The sequence below is a fragment of the Numenius arquata genome, chromosome 25 (genome assembly GCF_964106895.1).
Source record: "Numenius arquata chromosome 25, bNumArq3.hap1.1, whole genome shotgun sequence".
Taxonomy (NCBI): domain Eukaryota; kingdom Metazoa; phylum Chordata; class Aves; order Charadriiformes; family Scolopacidae; genus Numenius; species Numenius arquata.
This window is the reverse complement of record NC_133600.1, coordinates 3,275,271-3,292,937: the sequence shown is the minus strand read 5'-3', so window position 1 is coordinate 3,292,937 and position 17,667 is coordinate 3,275,271. Positions and strand designations below refer to the sequence as shown.

At 64.6% G+C, this 17,667-nt stretch overlaps 1 protein-coding gene across 1 annotated transcript; it reads left to right on the top strand.

Moving 5' to 3' along the window:
- Positions 1–7,653: 7,653 nt before the first annotated feature.
- On the top strand, positions 7,654–17,527 carry SEMA6B (semaphorin 6B). The gene is given in 17 exon segments (XM_074163922.1): positions 7,654–7,748; positions 10,350–10,498; positions 10,860–10,989; positions 11,298–11,358; positions 11,450–11,512; positions 11,898–11,999; positions 12,132–12,222; positions 12,294–12,413; positions 12,517–12,605; positions 12,712–12,929; positions 13,046–13,177; positions 14,076–14,225; positions 14,967–15,161; positions 15,672–15,812; positions 16,069–16,146; positions 16,375–16,433; positions 16,545–17,527. Coding segments are annotated over 17 exon segments (2,856 nt in total).
- The last annotated feature ends 140 nt before the right edge of the window (positions 17,528–17,667 follow it).

Below are 17,667 nucleotides of genomic sequence, written 5' to 3'. Positions count from 1 at the left end.
CCGGCACGATGCTCGCCAGGTACCGGAGCTGGATGCAGATCCCTGCTGCAGTGCCGGACGCGGTTTGTATCCTTAGACAAGCTCGAATATTTTTAATTAAACCTGCCAGTTTGGATGAGATTTAATTTTTCAGTGGGCTGAGCCGCGCTGGCCCCTCGGTGCTTCTCCCGCACCGGGGCCGCTCCAGCCCCATCTATTTCCCGGCGTTGCCTTCGGTGAGATTTTTTCCTACCGGCTGCGCACCGGTGGCTTTCCCGGTGCTGGGCGAGCGGGTGGCCAGCGGGTTGCCACCGGCCCCGGGTGGGATGGTTTGGCGGCGGTGCCGACGCGGTGGCATCCGGTGTGCGTTCGGTGACATAAATAGTAGTAAAGAAAAGCAAGTGCAAACCCGGTTCCATCCGGGCTGTGCCGCTGCGCCTGCTTGACCTGTTTGCGCCCGATGGCCACCGGCATCACCTGATGGCCACCGGCATCATCCGATTGCTGCCGGCATCATCCGGTCGCCGCCGGCATCCCAGGTGCTGCGTCCCAGGGGCTCCAAAATCTCTTCTTCCCATCCCTCCACCCCCAGGATGGAGATGGAGGCGGCTGCCGGAGCGTGGTACCCAAAAGGATGCTGCCGTATCCCCAGCAGCGCCCAGTCCCACCACAGAGGGGACCCGGTGGCCCTGGGGACCCCCCCGGGCTCGTCCCCGGGGACCTTCGGGCTTCGGTTGCGTCCCCCAAAAGGGGTGATGGAGGTTTCGATTCCCTGCGCGAAGGCGGGAGGGAGAGGAAGAGCGATCGTCTGGCGCGGAGGAGATCCCAGCGGGGCTGCCTTGTGCTAACAGGATTTTACTCCCTATTTAATTACAATTTTGTCAAATTAAAAAAAAAAAAAAGAAAACGAAAGAAAAAGAAAAAAAAAAAAAAAAGGGGAAAAAAAGATCCCTCTCGTCTCTTTGTGCCAGTTCCCGGCAGCCGGTTAATTAAAGAGCGGCTGGTGAAACCACCAGTCCTCAGAGGAGGTCCCAGGGGGACCCCAGCCCCGGGGACTGGCAGTCACACCTTGGTCCCAGTTCCTCCCAGTTCAGCCCAGTTCGGCCCGCCTGGTGGCGAGGCTGGTTGCGGTTGTGGCGTCGGCGTGCCGATGTGCCGTAGCTAATCCCCGGCTCTTCCCTGTGTAATCCCACCCGCCGGGATAATCTCATCAAACCCATCAGCGCCGCGGCCGAGCTCGGTGCCGGGTTTGGTGACGGATGATGGATCTGGGGGCGGGGGGACACGGTGGCCCTGGGGGGAGCGGTGGCTGCGGGCACATCCTCGGTGGGGGTGATGTGGGGCTGCGGATGCTCGTGGGGTGCTCGGGCATCGGGTGGGGAAACTGAGGCACGGAGCGGGGGACAGCATGTGACTTTGCGGAGCTGGGGAGCAGGACAGGGGGGTGGCAGCCACCCCCGTTCCAGCGCCGAAAGCAAACCCGAGGCGATGGGGGGTGTGGGGGCGGGATGGGAAGAGGCAGCGGTGGCAGCACCCACGGGCTCCCCGGAGAGACCGGATCCGGCCCCGGTTTGGGCGGTTGGAACGTAACTGGCTTTTATTATCAGCCCCATCCATCATCTCCCGCCGGGGCACATGGAGATAAAGCGCTGGGAAATCGGGAAGTGTTAAAAAGGGAGGTTTGGGAGGCTGGGAACCGTCCTGGTCCCGCGCCGCCCGGGGCCCGATCCTGCCCAGGGCAGCAGGTCGGGAGCGCAGAGCCACAGAGAACCCCGGCTGTGCCCTGTCCTTCGTGTCACCTGCAGGGACTGAGGTGGCACGGCATGGGGTCAGTGCTGGGAATAGCCTGGGGCCTGATCCTGCCCGGCTTGGGGGGTGCCCTGCTCCCACCCCCCCCCCCGCAGCACCCCGGTCACTGCACAGCACTGCTTGCACGCACCACGCATGCACACAACAGCCTCCTGCACACGCGTGCGCACATACACCAGCCCTGTGCACATGTGCGCACCCCCATGTGTGCACAACAGCCCCACGTGCACACACAGAGCCCTGTGTGCGCACCCATCCCTTGCACACCCATCACACGCATGGTACGCCATGCACACACCAACACCTGCACATACATGACATGTAGTGCACACACACCAGCACACACATGACAGTCGGTGCACATGCTGACACCTGCACACACATGACACGTGGTGCACACGCACTGGCACACACATGTGCCAGCTGGTGCGCGCACCATCACCTACACAGCTGTGACACGTGGTGCACACACATCTGCACACAGATGACGTGCAGTGCACACGCACCGGCACACACACGTGACACCTGGTGCCCACACGCCTGCACGCGTGTGCCAGCCGGTGCATGTGCTGACACCTGCACACACGTGACACCCGCTGCACACACGTGTGACACCCGCTGCACACACCAGCACCTGCACACACATGACACATGGTGCACACACACCCACACACGTCTGCCGGGGCCACCCAGGGGATGGGGACCTTTGTCACCCGTCCTGCCGTGAGCTCTGTGGCGCCGGGTGGCGGTGGGGAGGGACTGTGGCCGTGCCGGCCTGGTGGGTGCCAGCGGCCGAGGGGGCTTTGCCGGCGCTGGCAGGGGAACAAGGAGCCGTTTCGAGGGCAGTGAGGAAACACCTGACCTTCCGGCGAGGCGGCCAGCGCGGAGGCGCCCGCGAACAATGGCCCTTTGTTCCGCGCCGCCGCTGGCATCCCACATCCCAGCCTGCATCCTATCCCACATCCCACATCCCATCCTGCATCCCACATCCCATCCTGCATCCCATCAGCATCCCATCCTGCATCCCGCATCCCATCAGCATCCTGCATCCCAGCCTGCATCCCGCATCCCAGCCTGCATCCCACATCCCATCCAGCATCCTGCATCCTATCCAGCATCCCGCATACCATCCTGCATCCCACATCCCAGCCAGCATCCCAAATCCCAGCCTGCATCCCAGCCAGCATCCCACATCCCAGCCTGCATCCCAACCTGCATTCTGCATCCTGCATCCCATCCTGCATCCCGCATCCCACCCTGCATCCTGTGTCCTATCCCGCATCCCCCCCTGCATCCCATATCCCATCCTGCATCCCTCATTCCAGGCTACATCCTGTATCCAGTCCTGCATACCATGTTCCATCCTGCACCCCTCATCCCATCCTGCATCCCAGCCCGCATCCCACATTGCATCCCACCTCACATCCTGCACCCTGTCCTGCATCGCACCCTACATCCCTCATCCCGCGTTGCATCCTGCATTCCACATCCCACCCTGCATCCCGTATCCCACCCCGCACCCCGTTCCGCATCCCACATCCCATCCCACTCCCTGGCAGTGCCGCAGTGCCAGCCCCCAGCACCCACGCTCTGCTCCGGCGCATCCCACAGCCCAGCTGGGGCTCGGGGTGCCCCCGTGTTGGGGTGCTGGTGGCTCGTGGCAGTGAGTGTCACCCCTCGTGGCCCACACACCTGCACCAGGAGCCAGTGGTGGCTCTGACTCCTGTCCCCAGGGGTGTCACCGTCCCTTGGTGTCCCCAGGAGGTGGGTGGCTCAGGGGAGGGAGAGGGGGGGGTTCATAGAGGGGGTGCCCCAGGTGGGAACACACCCCGGGTGGCAGCTCCAGGGCCACCATCACCTCGGGGACAGCGTGATGCTGGGGACGGTGACACAGCAGGGATCGCGGGGGCTGCAACCCCACCCGCACCCCTGGCCCCTCCCCACCCTGTCTCACCGAGCAGACAGGATCTTTAATCTTATTTAACTACAAATAAGTGTTTTGGGGCGTAGAAATCTGAACTCGAGGTGCCGGCGTCCGGGCTCGGAGCAATTAAAAGCCCCATTTTCCCGGCCGGAGCAGAGGAGCTGAGCGCGGCCGGCGCGGGGGAATCCGGAATGGAAATAAACCCGTCAAAAACAACAACTAAACTTTATTAAGGTTTAAAAAATGAGCAGGGCTGAGGGGTTTGAACGCTTGCTCCCGGCCTCCCCGGCACCTCCTCCGGCTCCTCTGGCGCTCCCCGACTGCTGGGATCCGTGGGTTTGTTATCGTAGGGTTGCTTTCTCAGGGTTGGGGTTGTTTTGGGGGTTTTGGGGGGTTGTTTCTGACAGGTGTGGGTGTGTACGGCAACCTCCCGTCTGGTTAATGATGGGGCTCCGTGCCCTGGTTTGTTATTGTAGGGTTCCTGCTTGGGGCTGGGTGTAAACACGCTGGTTTGTTATGGTAGGGTCTCCCACGTGGAGCTGGGTTTGTCCGTTGGGGTTGAACCAGGAGCTGCGCGTCCCTCGGCCACCTGGGGAACAGGGCACCCTGGGGACTGGGCTGTCTGGGGATGTGAGACCTTGGGGACATGGGCTCCCTGGGGACAGGGATCCCTAGGGATGGGAGTCCCTGGGGTCATAGGCTCCATAGGCATGGGGGCACCTGAAGGGCACCCTAAAGTGGGGGTCACCCAGGGGATGAGGCTCCCTGGGGACAGGGTTCCTTGGGGACATGAGCTCCCTGGGGACATGGGCTCCCTGGGGACGGGGCACCCTGGGGATGCGAGACCTTGGGGACATGGGCTCTCTAGGGACAGGGATGCCTGGGGATGGAGAACCTGGGGACATGGGCTCCATGGGGATGGGGGGGACCCAGAGTACAAGGCTCCCTGAGGATAGGGCACCCTAGAGTTGGGGGCACGCAAGGGACAGGGATCCCTGGGGACAGAGCATCCTGGGGATATGGACTTGTTGGGAACAGGGATCCCTGGGGATGGGGCATCCTGGGCATGGGGCTCCCTGGGGACAGGGTTCCTTGGGGACATGAGCTCCCTGGGGATGGGACACTCTGGGGACATGGGCTCCCTGGGGACAGGGCTCCTTGGAGATGAGGCACCCCAGGGATGGGACTGCCTGGGGATGGGGCACCCTGGGGACAGAGACCCCTGGAGACATGGGCTCCCTGGGGACAGGGCACCCTGGGGTGCACAGGGGAGGTCCTGGGACAGGGTCAGAGCAGGGGGCTCCCCCTTCCCACGCCGAGGGGAAACTGAGGCAGGCGGCCGGAAGTGGTGACTCAGGGTGGCCAGACCTGCTCCTGCCAGTGGGACCTGTCTGTGGCCGCCCACGGCCGGGGCAGCCCCGGGGCCACGCGGTGCCCAAGCGGGGTGCCAGGGTGACACTTGGCAGCCTGAGGGGACCCAGGGAGGGTGCAGAGCCTCTGGGGTGACACAGAAGACCAGAGAGGACAAGGGGGTGAGTACTTTTGGGGACAAGGGGGGGATGTGTGACTCTGGGGACAAGGGGGACAAGGGGGATGGCTGTCTTGGAGGAGATGGGGGGGATGAGTGTTTTTGGAGACAGGGGAATAAGTGCCCTTGGGGACAAGAGGGGGTGACTGTCTTGGGGGGGACAGGAGGTACATCGGGGGATGTGTGCCTGTAGGGACAAGTGACTTGAGGGGACCATCAGGACAAGAGGAACCATGTGCCCGGGGGGGACAGGGGACAAGGGTTGTGAATTGGGAGGGAAAGGGGACAAGAGCCATGAATTGAGGGGGGACGACAGGACAGACGTGCTCGGGGACAGGGGACGAGGGCTGTGAACTGTGCGGGGGGACACACAACAGCCATGTGCTTGGGAACAGGAGACAAGGGCTGTGAACTGGGGGGGACAGCACCCCAGGGTGTCCCCACCTGCCACCCCCGCTGTCCCCTCCACGGGGTTTATTTTGGCGTGAAGCGTGACACCTCCTTGATAGGAAACCATCCTTAATATGCAGATGAGTATGTATTTAATATGCAAATTACCCTGCAGCTCTGGCCGGCCACCAGCCCAGACGTGGTGGAAGGGACATGTCGGGGTCACCCAGCACCCATAGGTGTCACTTGGCGGGTGTCAAAGGTGCTGACAGCACCCAGCGCATCGTGGCACCCCCGGGCACCCCCGGTGGGTGACGGGTGCGGGGACAAACACCCCCCCAAAGTCACCGCAGGGTCCCCACCATCCCCAGAGCCTGTGTTGGGGAGTTGGACCCCCCTGGTTCTTGGGGGGGTACAACGCCTGGGTCCCCACCCGGGGGCGCCGGGGATTGGGGGGGGGGGGAGGGTTGTGGGCACTGGGGAGGGGACAGGGACGGGGATGGGGGCTATAAACGGCAGCTGTAAGCGGAGCCGGTAACCGGAGCGGGAGGCCCGGGGGGACATTTGAGCCGCCGGCGGGGCCGCGGAAGCGCCAAGGTAAATGGCGGGTGCTGTGTGTCGTGTGTGTCGTGTGTGTCGTCCCCCCCCCCGCCACGCCGGTGGCCCCCCTATCCCTGTCACCCAACTAACGCTGGGGCTCCCCCCCATCCTCTTGGCACCCCCTGAGCTCTCTGGGGGTGCTAACTGCCTGCAGCCCCCCCCCAGCCCACCCCCCGCCTCAAGGAGGTGCTTCTTGGTGGAGATGGGGGGGGGGACACATGGCAGGGGACAGGGCCAGCGCCAGCCCTTGGTGCCAGGTGGCCGGGGTGACATTTGCTCCGTCCCCGCCGTGGGGGACAGCTGCTTCCTGGCTCTGCCATCTGAACCGGCCCCCGAACGGAAACCTGGGGGGGGGGGGGGGGGGGAGAAAGAGCCCCTCCACTCCGGCGGCAGCAGCAGCTGGGTTGGGGGGGGGGGGGTCCCCACAGCCATTTGGGGGGGGGCGACTACTGCTGGTGACCCCCAAGCCCTGCCATGTGGCAATGGGGGAAGCCCCCCGTGTGACCCCACAGAGCAAGGGGTGCTCTGGGGACCCATATTTTGGGGGTGCTGGTGAGTTGGGAGGGGGGACGACATTTTCCTTAATGCTGCTTATAAGGACCTCATTAGCATATCTAATTGCTGATTGCTTATTGGCACGGGATGCTTTCTAAAGGAAATTACCCCAAACAGCAAATAAATCCGGCATTAGCCCTGTGAAAAGGGAAAGGATTTATTTAGATATTGAGATAATACCGTGCCCCCCACCCGCCCCCCCCCCCCATACATCGTCAGATGCCTCCTAACGAGCCCTGATTAATTAAGGGCCAGTAGCTGACTGTGTTGGGCCAGGGCTGCCGTTATTCCCCAAAAAAGTTGTATTTTAAGGGATTTCGGGGCTGGTGTTCCCCTCATTTCCCGGTGTCCCCCTTTCTTTCGCGATGTCCCCCCCCCACCATTTCCCAGTGTCCTCCCCCCGTTTTCCAGTGTCCCCCCTCCCTTCCAGTATCTCCCACCCCGCAGTTTCCCAGTGTCTCCCCCTTTCCTGGTGCCTTTCAAATGGGTTTCTTTGAGGCTGAGCCGAGGCGGGTGGAATCTGGGATCCCATGGGAATGAGCCGGGATCAGCTTCGGGTGCAGCGATGGCTGGTGAGGATTGGGGGGGGTCTGCGGTGCCGCTCGGGGGGTCCAATGGGTGCCCCCCCCTGCCTTGGGTCCCCGGCTGCGGTGACAGCTGCCAGAGGGGTTGGTGGCTCCGGTTACGGTGACATCAGCCCTACCTTCCCACCTGGCACGGGTGGGGGGCGCAGGCCCCCCCTCCCCTGGGGGTCCCTGGTGGGGGGGGTCGTTATGTGACAGCTGAGCCGCTTTTGGGACGCCGGAGCCCCCCCCCCAGCGCCGTCGGGGCGTCCTGGGAAGTAGAGGGGAGAAAGCCACCCCCAGCTATGGGACCCAGGCGTCCGGGACCCCCCCTTCGAGCGGTGGGGACAGCGGTGGCCGTGCCATAGGGCCAGCAGCGGAGGTGGCCGCCAGAGCTCAGGTGGGCAGAGTGGGGTGCGGGGGAGGCGGGGGTGGGGCGGGCAGGAGCTGTGCCCTGACACCATGGAGAAGGGCTCCCGTCCCTGGGAGGGGAATGGGGGCAGCATAACACACACCCCCCCAGCAGGAAGGGAGGCGGGAGGGAGGCTGGCAGTCCCCTCTTTGGGGTCACAGGGACCCCACTGTGCTTGGGGATCACTGCCTGGGGGCAAAACCAGGGAACTGCCCCCCCATTCCTGCCCCATCGCCCATGTGTTGGGGGTCGGGGAGATGCTTTTGTGGGGGGGAACGGACAGGGGTAGCGGCTGCCCCCCCCGCCAAAGCGTTGTGTGCAGGGGGTGAGGGCTCAGTGCGCTTTCAAATGGGGAAACTGAGGCACGGAGCAGGGGGCTGCAGCAGGGACAAGGACAAGGGATGTGGCCGAGGCTGTTCAGCCGCGCGGTGTCGGAGACATGGGGGCTAGAGGCCCCCCCAGACCTCCCTCTAGGACCACCCAGCACATCCCCAGCACGGCCACCCTGTCCCCACCCGCTGCCTCAGTTTCCCCACAGCCGCCTTGGGGACGCGCATGATGACCGTCCCCCCTCCTCCGCCACCGCTGTGAATGGGTCCCTGTTTGTCACCCATCCCCACCACCGTGTTCCCCCCCCTCCCCGCCGGCCCCCTCCTCTCCGCTGCCTTTTCTTTGCCTGCACAATCGCAGGCATTTATGTCGCCGGAGGCTCCGGTTACCCCGCGCCCGCTCGCTGTCACCACCCAGGCTTGAGCGGGGGGACACAGTGACACCGGACCCCCCCTGGCTTGGGGTTACAGGCGCCCGAGGCTGCAACGCGACCACCCTGCGCCCCAGATCCCACCCAGCGTGGGGGATGGGGGGATTCTCAGGTGGCTGATATACGCTGAGCCCTTCCCTTGGGCTGCTTTTTGGGGTGTCCCCGGCCCCCCCGGTGCCTGGGGACTCCCCCTCCTTCTGGTGCCTGGGGACCCCATGGGGATGCTTAAATTTGGTGATTTTTCTGATGCTGGGGGGGGTGGGGGTGGGGGTGGGGGGGAGGTTATGGCATGGGGACATCATTACCCAAGCATGATGGCTCGTTTGGGTAACGAGGCTGGATCAGGAGCCCCCGCCAGCTGCTAAAGGGGTGGCTTTGGGGGAGCCCCCTAATTCAGCTCAAGAGGGACCGATCACATGGCTGGGAGCTGTTTGCTCCTTGGGCAGGTGGGGAAACTGAGGCATGGACCCATCCCATGGCTGTGGCCATCCCTAGGAGGCCACCAGGGAGGTGAATCCATCTGTGCCCCTGGGGACACGTCCCTGGGGGCTGGGACACTGTGGGGACAGGACTGGGTGTCCCTGGGGTCCATGACACCCTGGGGACATTGTTGGATGTCCCTGGGGGCTGTGATGCTGTGGGGATGGGGTTGGGTGTCCCTGGAGTCCGTGACACCCTGGGGACATTGTTGGATGTCCCTGCTGTCCATGACACTGTGGGGACAGGGTCAGTTGTCCTTGGGGGCTGTGACACCGTGGGGATGTTTTTGGGTGTCCCTGGGGCTGTGACACCGAGGGGATGGGGTCAGTTGTCCCCAGGGATTGTGACACCAGGGTCAGGTCCTACTGGGGTCATGTCCTACCCGGGGGGCTGTGACACAGCAGGGTCAGGGTCAGGTGTCCCCAGAGGCTGCGACACCGCAGGGGGGACCAGGATGGGGACAGTGCCGGGTCTCACCCAGGGCTGGTGACACCGCAGAGGGGACAGGGATGAGTCTCCCCACTGGCACTGCCGGGTGTCCAGGCGCCGTGACCCCCAGCCCCGCGCAATGTCACCCGTCCTCGCTCCCCGCAGGGGACACGGCGGCAGGAGGGCGACGGTTCGATCGAACCCGCTCCCTGCTCTCACGGAATTGATAATCAATTAAATCCCTGCCTGGCTGCTAATTACCCAGCCCTACCCCCATCCCCACTGCCCCACGGGGATGGGTGGCAGGACAGTGACGGTGGCCTGGCGCAGTGGGGGGATGGTGGTGGTGGCATTGGGGCTGTCCGGGTTGGGGGGGTGTCGTGGCACGTGGTGCTCCAGTGTGTCCCCAGGGATTTTCCGAGCCATCCCAATGGCATTTCGGATGCGGAAGAAGTCTCACTGGCTTCCCCCGTGTCCCTGTGTCCCTATATCCCTATGTCTCCATGTCCCCATGTCCCCAGCCCTGTCATGCCACCACGTGCTGGCTTACTTCCCCTATGGCTTGGTGGGTGGCGAGCCACCAGTAAAGCCCCAGTTTGGGCCCAGTAGCCCCAGTGCGGAGCCGCGCAGGCGCTGGGGGTGCGGGGGCCGCTTTTTCCCAGCATATTTGAAATTCTTCAGCCGGGGAAGGACTCGCTTCCCTATCGCCAATCCCAGCCGCATCCCAGCCCGGCCCCTCGCTGCTGGCACCGGCCCAGCACCGGCGCCTTGAGCCCCCCCTCCCCGGTTCCCACAGAATCCCCCAGGATCTCGGCACCGGTGGCGGGTTTGGGGGTACGGGTGGGTGACACAATGGGGAGGGAACCCAGGTGTCCGGGTGGGTGCTGCCCCCCTCCCACCACCTCTCCCCGTGCCCGCAGGTGCGGTGGGTGCCCACCCGCGGCGGGGGACACCATGGGGCCACCACCCCGCGTCCCCCTGGTCCTGCTGCTCCTGCTGGCGGTGGAGAGGACGGTCCGCGGCACCTTCCCCGAGGAGCCCGGCCCCATCGCCGTGGCCCCTGAGGACTGTGAGTGCCCACCCCTGGGGTGCAGAGGGGGGTCAGGGTGCTGGATCGATGTGCAAGGCGGGGGACATGGTTTGGCACGGAGAGGGGATGGGGTTTTGGGGTGTTTTGGGGTGCAGGAAGGAGGGGGCACCCATGGGAAGGGGTTTAGGGGTGAAGGCAGGAGGGGGCACCCATAGGAAGGGGTTTAGGGGTGAAGGCAGGAGGGGGGCACCCATAGGAAGGGGTTCAGGGGTGAAGGCAGGAGGGGGCACCCATGGGAAGGGCTGGGTGAGGACATTTGCCCCAACTGGCTGGGGGAACCAGGGTGTGTGGGGGTGCCCCAGCAGCGTGTGACCCCTCCTATGTGTCGTCCCCCCCCCAGATGTGAAGCACTACGCCGTCTTTGTGGGCCACGGGACAAGCCGGCCGGCCGGCCCCGAAGCGGGGGGCACCCAGCGCCTCAACATCCAGCGCATCCTCAAGGTCAACCGGACCCTCTTCATCGGGGAGAGGTCTGAACCCCAGCACCCCAAAACCTTCCACCCCACTGGGGGTGGGCACCCAACACCCACCCCAACCTTCTTTGCTGGGGAGGGACCCCTGGGGCACCCCAAAATCTGCCATGGGACATCTTGTGGGGGCTCCATCGTGGCTGTCCGTGCCCCAGTGATGCTCATCACCCACCCCATGTCTCCCCAGTGGGGTGGTGGTGGATCCTGCACCCCTCAACATGCCTCACTGGGGGGCACATCACTGGGGTGCCCTGAGCACGGTGACCGGGACCCCCACAGGGTGGTGACACCCATGTCCTCCTCCCCAGGGACAACGTCTACCGTGTCAGCCTGGAGCCCACCAGTGCCAGTGAGATGCGCTACCACCGAGTAAGTGCCGTGTCCCCAGGTGCTGGGGAGACACCGGGGGGGTCTGCTGGCTTCCCCCCAGCCCCACACTGGGTTTTCTCCCCCCCACCAGAAGCTGACGTGGCGCTCGAACCAGCACGACATCAGCATCTGCCGGATGAAAGGGAAACACGAGGTACGGGGTGGGAGGGGCTGCACCCCACGGGACCCTCCCCAAAGTGGGGAGCGAGCATCCTCTGCACCCCGTGTCACACAGACAAGGCCACCCTGTCGTGTGTCCCCCCGCCCAGTGTCACCCTCTGCCTCCCCGCTCCCTGCCAGCGGTTGTGTCTCCGTGATTTATCGGCCACTTGGATAATTGGGTTTGTAATTAATTATTTCGGGATCAGAGCAGGCCCAGCCCGGCATCTGCCAGAAATCCAATTTCCAGGTCCTTTAAATGCCATTTTGGGGTGAAAACACCCCCCGAGCCAGCGACGGGGGCCTGGGTGGGAGCCCTCAGGGGTGGGGTGGAGGGGGACGGGGTGCCGAGGGGTGACGGTCCCCTCTCGCCGGCGCAGGCAGAGTGCCGTAACTTCGTCAAGGTGCTGCTGGTGCGGAACGAGAGCCTGCTCTTCGTCTGCGGCACCAACGCCTTCAACCCCGTCTGCGCCAACTACAGCGTGAGTCACCCCCCGCCCCCGTCACCAGAACGGGGACACCTGGCACCTCACGTGTCACCCCCGCTGCGTCCGGGTGACCGGTGGGCTCCTACCTGCGTGGCATCGCTCACGGCCCCGTCTCACCCGCTGTAGATGGACACGCTGGAGCCCATCGGGGACAACATCAGTGGCATGGCCCGGTGTCCCTACGACCCCAAGCACGCCAACGTGGCCCTCTTCACAGGTCAGTGCTGGCACCGTGCTGGGGTCCCTGTCCCCCACCCCATGCCCGGCTGACGTCCCTCTCCTGCGCAGGGGGGATGCTCTTCACCGCCACGGTGACGGATTTCCTGGCCATCGACGCCGTCATCTACCGCAGCCTGGGGGACAGCCCGACGCTCCGCACCGTCAAACACGACTCCAAATGGTTCAAAGGTGCCTCCCGTGGTGTGGTGCCCACCATGTGCCACACGGCATCCGTCCCCATCCCCTTTGACGCCAACCTGGGACATCTCTGACCCTGCCACTGTCCCCACAGAGCCCTACTTTGTGCACGCCGTGGAATGGAGAAGCCACGTCTACTTCTTCTTTCGGGAGATCGCCATGGAGTTCAACTACCTGGAGAAGGTGGGAGACATCCCCGGGGTGGCCCAAGACACCCAGAGTGGGGACAGGGACAAGGGGACAGTCATCGATGTTGGGTACCAGGTGGTGATGGGTGTCCATCCTGTAGGTGGTGGTGTCCCGGGTGGCCCGGGTGTGCAAGAACGACATGGGGGGCTCGCAGCGGGTGTTGGAGAAGCAGTGGACCTCCTTCCTCAAGGCCCGGCTCAACTGCTCCGTGCCGGGCGATTCACATTTCTACTTCAACGTCATCCAAGCCGTGACAGACATCCTGGAGCTGGACGGCCGCCCCGTGGTGCTGGCCGTCTTCTCCACACCTGCCAACAGGTCGGACCCTCTTGTGTCCCACCAAGACCCCCAGTGCTGGGCTGGGACCCCTCCATGCGCCCCAGTGCCCACGGGGAACAGGGTGAGATGTTCACCCCCTGCCCGTGTCCCCTCAGCATCCCCGGCTCGGCCGTCTGCGCCTTCGACATGACCCAAGTGGCCGCCGTCTTCGAGGGACGTTTCCGGGAGCAGAAGTCACCTGAGTCCATCTGGACTCCCGTGCCCGAGGACATGGTGCCGAAGCCCCGGTGAGTGACCCGCTGCAGTCACAGGGATGGGGACAGCCAAGCTGGGACCTGCAGGATGGGGCATGGGGAGGGAGGTGGGGACAGGGATGGGGAGAGGGAAAACGAGGTCTGGTACCTACAGGGAGAATGGTGGAAGTAGGGAAAGAGTCAGGGATGGGGACAGGAACGATCAGGGCTGGTACCTGCAGGGAGGGTGGTTGGGATGAGGACAGGGATGATGGGGACAGGGACAGCCAGGTCTGGTACCCACGGGGAGAATGATGGAAGTAGGCATAGGGACAGGGATGGGGACAGGGATGGGGAGGAGGACAGGAATGATCAGGTCTGGTACCTGCAGGGAGGGTGGTTGGGATGGGGACAGGGATAATGATGGGGACAGGGACAGCCAGGTGTGGTACCCACAGGGAGAGTGATGAAAGTAGGCATAGGGACAGGGATGGGGAGAGGGACAGGGACAGCCAGGCTGGTACCCACAGGGATAGGGATGAGAGTGGGCATAGGGACAGGGATGGGGACAGGAATGATCAGGTCTGGTACCTGCAGGGAGGATGGGGACAGGGATGATGGTGGGAACAGGGGCAGGGTTGGCAAGGGCTGGTACTGGCAGGGACAGTGGTGGTAACGGGTAAAAGGACAGGGATGGGGACAGGGCTGACATCAGCAGGAAGGGTAGAGGGGATGGGGATGAGGATGGAGACAGTGCTGGGGACAGCCAGGGCCAGTACCAGCAGGGACGGGGACAGGGATGGGGGACAAGAACAGTGGCAGCCAGGGCTAGTACCAGCTGGGCTGGGGATAGGGCTGGTGGTGGCAGGTTTGGGGACAGGCAGGGCTAGGTACAGGGCTGGGGACAGGGCCAGCGTGGCCATGGGGATGCTGAGCTGTGCCGTGGCCACAGGCCCGGATGCTGCGCATCCCCGGGGATGCGCTACAACTCCTCCAGCACCTTCCCCGACGAGATCCTCAACTTCGTCAAGACGCACCCGCTGATGGATGAGGCGGTGCCATCCCTGGGCAACGTGCCCTGGATTCTCCGCACCATGAGCCGGTGAGAGCCCCAGGGCAGGATCCGGGCTCGGGGGGACTGGGAGGGACTGGGGGGAACTGGGGGGACTAGTGGGTGCTGGTGGGTGCTGGCCGGAGCCTCTTGCATCACCCTTGCACACATGTGCCAGCGCCGGGAGAGCGCCAGGAGACCTGATAAATCTCATAAACTTTGCAGTCAAGATCATCTCATCCTAATTAAATCTGCCTTAATTGCTGCTTGATGGGGAATTAATCAAGCGGCGCTTTCGGGCCGTAGCCTCCCGCCAGCAGGGCAGCCAGGGCACACGTGGGGCTGGGGCTGGGGACGCAGGGCTGGGGACAAGCATCTGGGGATGAGGACACAGGGTTGGGGACAGGACCATGAAGCCAGGATGGGGACACAAGGCTGGGGATGGGGACCATCTGGGATCCTACCAAGGGACTGGGGGGTCTGGGCTGGTTCCTTGGTGGGATCTGAACTGGGTCCCAGTGGGGATCTGGGTGGGATCCAGGCTGGGTCCAGGCAGGACCTGGGATGGGTCCTGGCCGGGATCTGGGATGGGTCCTGGCCAGGATCTGGACTAGTTTCCATTTGGGATCTCCATGGCCCTTCGCGCTCCCTGGGGACCCCCTGCTCTGGGCCAGCCGCAGCCTGTCCATCCCCGTGGAGGGTCCCAGCCTCCGACTCTGCCTCATTTTCCTCCTCCCCGGGGACACACAGGCTCCCACAGGCCCCAACCCCTGCTCCATTCACACCATGCAGGTACCAGCTCCGCAAGATCGTGGTGGACAACACAGCGGGGCCATGGGGCAACCACACCGTGGTCTTCCTGGGCTCCAGCACGGGCACCATCCTCAAGTTCCTCATCCAGCCCAATGCCAGCACCAGCTCTGCTCCTGCTCCCCCTGGCAGCCAGAGCGTCTTCCTGGAGGAGTTTGAGACCTACCAGCCCGGAAGGTGGGTGCTGGGGTGCCAGAAGGGAGGGGAAGGGTGGATGGGGGTGGTCAGATGGGTGGATGGATGGATGGGTGGATGGGCGGGCAGATGGACATATGGGTGGGTGAGTGTCTGGTTGGATGGATGAGTGGAGTTGGGTGAGTGGTTGGATGGATGGATGGATGGATGGTCGATCAATCAATGGGTGAGTGGGTGAGTGGGTCAATGAGTGGTTGGAGAGCTGGACGGATGGGAGGTGGTTGGATTGATGGATGGATGGATGGGTGGATGAGACGTTTAGGTAGGGATTGATTGACAGTTGCAAGGTGAGAGGGGAGGATGAATGAGGTGGTTGGGATGGAAGGATGGGTGAGATGGATGAATGGTTGGAGAGGATGGGTCAGAGGGATGCAAAGGGTGGGTGGTGGGAGTGTGGTTGAGATGCCCTCCTCTGGACCAGCCTATTCTGGCTCCGTGGTGGGCAGGCAAGGACCAGGGACATGGCCATGCTGAGCTCTGCCCTATCCCCAGGTGTGGCCGGGACACGGAGGACGAGCGGCGGCTCCTGGGGCTGGAGCTGGACAAGGCGGCGGGGTCCCTGCTGCTGGCCTTCCCCCCGTGCGTGGCCAGGGTGCCCGTGGCTCGTTGCCAGCAGCACTCGGGCTGCATGAAGTGAGTGCGCCGGTCTCAGGCACACATGGGGTGGCTCTCTGTGGGGAGGGCATGCAAAGAGCAGAGAGGGATTACCTTCACATCCCAGGAATCTGCCCTGCGGTGGGACCCAGCTGGGAAAGGCTCAGTATGGCTGGGAGCACAGCCAGGGGAAACTGAGGCACAGTGTGGTGTAGGTCAGGGTCCCTCGTGGGCGTCCGGGGTGTCATCCCCCCCCCGTGTCGGGGCTGATCCTGACGTCTCTGCTCCCTGCCAGGAACTGTCTGGGGAGCCGGGATCCCTACTGCGGCTGGACGCCCGAGGGCTCCTGCGTCTTCCTGGAGCCCAGCCCCAGGTAATGCTGCCAGGCCGGGGGCGGGGGGCACAATGGGGGCCACAGTGACGGGGAGAGCAGCAGGGTCTCAGGGGCTCTCCAGAGAGCATCAGCTCCTGCAACCCACCTACTGCTGAGACCCCCGCAAACTCATCACATGCTGAAGCAAGATGGGAGCCTTCTGCCAGGCTATTAGGGACCAGCTAACCCGCCCCCCCCTCCCCCCCCCTCCAATTTGCACCCCCCCAGGGTGGCCTTCGAGCAGGACATCGCCGGCGGCAGCACGTCCCACCTGGGCGAGTGCGAGGGTGAGTGCAGGGCAGGGATGGGGCTCGGGGACATGGCGGTGGCACTGCCAGGCTCCCTCCACCACCATCCCCTGACGTGTGTGTGTGTGTGTCCCCCCCGCCATCACCCAGGGCTGGTGACGGAGAGCTTCGTGGACGAGCCGGACGGGCTGGTCTCGGTGAACCTCTTGGTGATCTCCTCGGTAGCCGCCTTCGTCATCGGCGCCGTCATCTCCGGCTTCAGCGTCTGCTGGTTCATCGGCCACCGGGACCGCAAGGAGCTGGCGCGTCGCAAGGACAAGGAGACCATCCTGGCCCACAGCGAGTCGGTGGTGAGCGTCAGCCGGCTGGGCGAGCGGCGGGCGCGCGGCGGGCAACCCGGCGCCTTGCTGGCCCCGCTGATGCCCAACGGTTGGCCCAAGGAGTTGGGGAAGGTCACCCAACACGACCTGGACTCGGGGGTCCTGCCCACGCCGGAGCAGACCCCGTTGCAGCAGAAACGCTGCCCCGGCGCCCTCCAAAACTGCACCTGGGAGCAGAGTCACAACATCATCAACGCCGCCTTGCGGGACCCCGGTGGATCCGGCACTGCCGGTGCCGGTCGGCTGCGTGCCGGCTCCGGCCGCTCGGCTCGTGGCATCCCCCTCTCCTGCCACGCCATCCTGGTGGACCAGGAGCTGGAGGCCGAACTCAGCGACTCCTCGGGTGACGGCCATTGGGGTCGGGACCCTCAAGAGGGTCCCCGCACCCGGCAGCACCCCCCCGCCGGCACCCGCCGCCCGCCCCGCAGCTCCTACGGTGACTTCGCCGGCACGCCGCACCCCAGCCCCGATCGCCGGAGGGTGGTTTCGGCGCCGGGCGGGGAGGGGGGAGACTTTACCGAGGGGCCACCCTGGCACCCCGAGCAGCTGAACTTCAACGCCAACAACGGCACGGGACGCCCCGGCGCCCACCTCAAGAGGAACCACACGTTCAACAGCGGCGAGGCGTCGGCGGGCGGTTACGGGCGACACGGCACGGGCCCCCGGGCACCCGGCGCCGGGCCCCCCCGGGCGCTGACGGACCTGCACCACCTCCTGCGCTACGGCGTGGAGCGGACTCCCTCGGGAAAATAGGGTCCCACCATGTGTGTCCCCCCCCACCCAGAGCACCGATGGGGTGTTGTGTCCCCCCCCCCCCGGGCTCCCTGGGGACAGGGAGGGGTGGTTGGGCAGGGGGCGAGATGCTGCATGGGTTAGGGGGGAGACAGGCACCC